This window comes from Coffea arabica, chromosome 8e (assembly GCF_036785885.1).
Source record: "Coffea arabica cultivar ET-39 chromosome 8e, Coffea Arabica ET-39 HiFi, whole genome shotgun sequence".
NCBI lineage: Eukaryota > Viridiplantae > Streptophyta > Magnoliopsida > Gentianales > Rubiaceae > Coffea > Coffea arabica.
In genome coordinates this window covers 11,697,773-11,700,927 of record NC_092324.1, presented here as the reverse complement: position 1 = coordinate 11,700,927, position 3,155 = coordinate 11,697,773, and the positions used below count along the sequence as shown (strand labels likewise).

The window sequence follows — 3,155 nt, the reverse complement described above, 5'->3', positions numbered from 1 at the left end:
TTTGATATTATCTCAACCCGTAACTACTCGAATTAACGAACCAAATTGGAGGTAGTAGAACGCCACAATCAAGGAGATACTCGATTGATAAGTTCGGGTGAATAACTTGAGAAGACTCTCAAGTATTCAAAGGCAACTCTCTTGCCAAAGAGAAAGTGAAAACTCACTAATTGTATTTAATAGTCAAAAACTGGTCCCAAAATAAAGAGGAAGTGGGGCTATTTATAGCCCTTACAAGCATTAACCCTAATCCAAAAGTTGACCAAACTACCCTACATACTTAAGAAAGATTTTGGGCCTTACTTACTAACAAATGGGCCGCAATTAAACTATCTTAATTACCTAGACTTTTTAAAACGAGAAATAACCAAAATCAACGAGGAAAATCAAATAATCCTACTAAACTCAAGCATTCGTGCAATCACTAGTCTTCACTTGAATCTTCCAATTCCCCGTGTGCTTGAATGGGCCTTGGTCTTTATATTCTCATCAACATCGAGAAGGTACACATGTTGCAAAGAAGGTTTTAAACCACGGTATGAAGGAGATGTAGAACCAAAGAGAACTCGGGCTGAAACAAAAATCGGATGTGAAGCTAAAATGGGATAATTTTGAATAGAGAAACAATGAAGTATCAGGTTCGAGATCTGGTAATTGAGCATAATCACACACTACACATTTCAGAATGTGCTCATATGATGCGTTCACAAAGAAAAGTAAGTATTTCTCAAGGAGCCCAAGCTGAGATTGCAAATGATGCAAGAATATCCTTGAAACAATCCCATGAACTCATGGGAAAAGAGGCAGGTGGATTAGGCAATATTAGCTACACTCGTGATGACTTAAAACACTATCTACGAACAAAAAGAGAGAGGGGATTAAACTATGGTGAAGCTGGTGCAATCCTACGATACTTTGAAGAACAAAAATTGGAAAATTTGTCATTCTTCCACACAGAGCAGCTTGATTGTGAAGAGCAAATTACAAATATATTTTGGGCTGATGCATCAATGCTGATGGATTATACCTATTTTGGGGATGTGGTTACATTTGACACCACATATAAAACTAACAAGGAGTATAGACCATTGGGCGTATTTGTGGAATTCAATCAATTTAGACAATTGGTTATTTTTGGAGCAACTCTATTGTATGATGAGACCATTGAATCATTCAAGTGGGTGTTCGGTACATTTGTAGAGGCAGTTTGTGGAAGGCACCCAAAAACCATCTTCACAGATCATGATGCAGCCATGGTTGCTACAATTTCAGCTGTTATGCCTTCAACATACCATGGTCTGTGCACTTTTCATATTAGAGTCAATTTCATGAAACACTTTGGGAACTATTACAAGGATGGTAGTAATCTCCCATATAGATTTGCTGAATGTATGTATGAGATAGAAGATGAAAATGAGTTTATCATGGCCTGGGATGCAATGCTAAAAGAACACAAGCTCGAAACAAATGAATGGTTGTGTGGCATTAATGCATGTCGAAAGAAATGGGCAAAATGCTTCATGAAAGGCGCCTGGACTGCAGGTATGCGTAGCACCCAACTAAGTGAGAGTCTAAATGCTTCCATAAAAAATTATCTGAAACTTGATCATGATCTGGTTCAATTCTTCAAACATTTTAATCGAGTTGTGGATGAAAAAAGATATAATGAACTAAGAGCTGAGTATCACAGTCGACAGAAGCTGCCAATGTTGGGATTGCAACAGACTCTCGTACTGATCCAGGCAGCTTCTATATACTCTCTATGCATGTTTGTTGCATTCCAGAATGAATACGACGAATCCACTACAATGGTGATCTTGGACCAAAAGCATACTACAATGCATGTGGAATGCAGTGTCAGTCACTATGATGGACGAAGAGAGAGAAGAGTGATATTGAATCCAATAACTAAAGACATTACTTGTAGTTGTAATCTTTTTGAGCAGGAAGGAATCCTATGCTCACATGCTTTAAAGGTGTATGATATGATTGGAGCAAAGTTTATTCCTGATCAATATGTGACAAAGAGGTGGACAAAGAAGGCAAGGTCCAGAGGCAGCGTCGATTGCAAGGGTAGAGAAATATCATCAGATCCGTCTCTCTATTTCCCATCGATATTGGCTATTAGCACCCGAAATGGTAAGACTTGCTACCAGGGCTGCCATGTCAAAAGCCGCTACAAAGTTAGTCAGTAGCGTAATGTCTGAATTGTCAAAGAGAGTCGAAATGCTATTTTGTGGAGAAATAGATGAAATAACACAGAATAGTGCATCAATAGATCTATGTAAGGGAATACAGGTGCAGAATGTAGCTGGCCACTTTGTGATTCCAACGGGTTTAAAGAAACGAAGTGGCAGAAAAACTAAGAAAGTATTGCATAGTTGGGTGGACAGGTTTCATAGGCAAAAGAAGAACTCTAGATTGTTTGAGGCAAGCACTCTTGAGATGGTTAGTACCGAATCTTATTTTTGGACTTACATAACTATATCATTTCAATTGATTCTACTATCATAAGCCGATTGAGTTGTTGTATATTCTTCTCTTGTCAGTCATCAGAATCCTATCAACCTATCCAAAGCCAAACATCAAGCAAATATTTGTCATCGAATAATTCTGTGGCAGTAAGTAGTTATTTTTATACTTTGCATAATGTGCATTATAGTTCACTGTTAGTTATTTAGGTGTTACAAATTAATATTTTACTTGTACACATTGGTTATTAAGGTATACATATTAGTGATAGGATGTTCATCACATGTTATTTATTTTTGACACAGTAATATCATATTTTGTACATATTAGTTGGTACACATTACGGCGATCTCTTAATTTAATAGCATTTACATGTTGCTGTTTTATGTGTACAAACTGATATATATGTTGTACGCATTGATTGATACCATGTACCACTGGTTATTTTGTTTTGAAATATTGTTATTACATTTGGACACATGATTACATATTTGGATAAAACTTTTATAGATTATTAATTTATTTGCTCACATTTATTTTTTCAATCGTACAAGTTACAATTATTTATCACCCGTTGTTTAGTTTTGACATTGTGTTATTATTCTGGTACACGGTGTATATTAGTTGGTACATAGTATGGAGATCTCTTGATTTAATAACATTTACATGTTGTTGTTTGATAT

General features: G+C 36.2%; 1 protein-coding gene across 1 annotated transcript; it reads left to right on the top strand.

Annotated features, from left to right (window-relative positions):
• Positions 1-626: 626 nt before the first annotated feature.
• On the top strand, positions 627-2,195 carry LOC113704515 (protein FAR1-RELATED SEQUENCE 5-like). The gene has a single exon (XM_027226414.1). The coding sequence runs from the start codon at positions 627-629 to the stop codon at positions 2,193-2,195; it is 1,569 nt and encodes a 522-aa protein (XP_027082215.1).
• The last annotated feature ends 960 nt before the right edge of the window (positions 2,196-3,155 follow it).

What these genes read in the sequence shown, in the direction of transcription:
- LOC113704515 (XM_027226414.1), top strand. Translation starts at nt 627, where the DNA reads ATGAAGTATCAGGTTCGAGATCTGGTAATTGAGCATAATCACACACTA.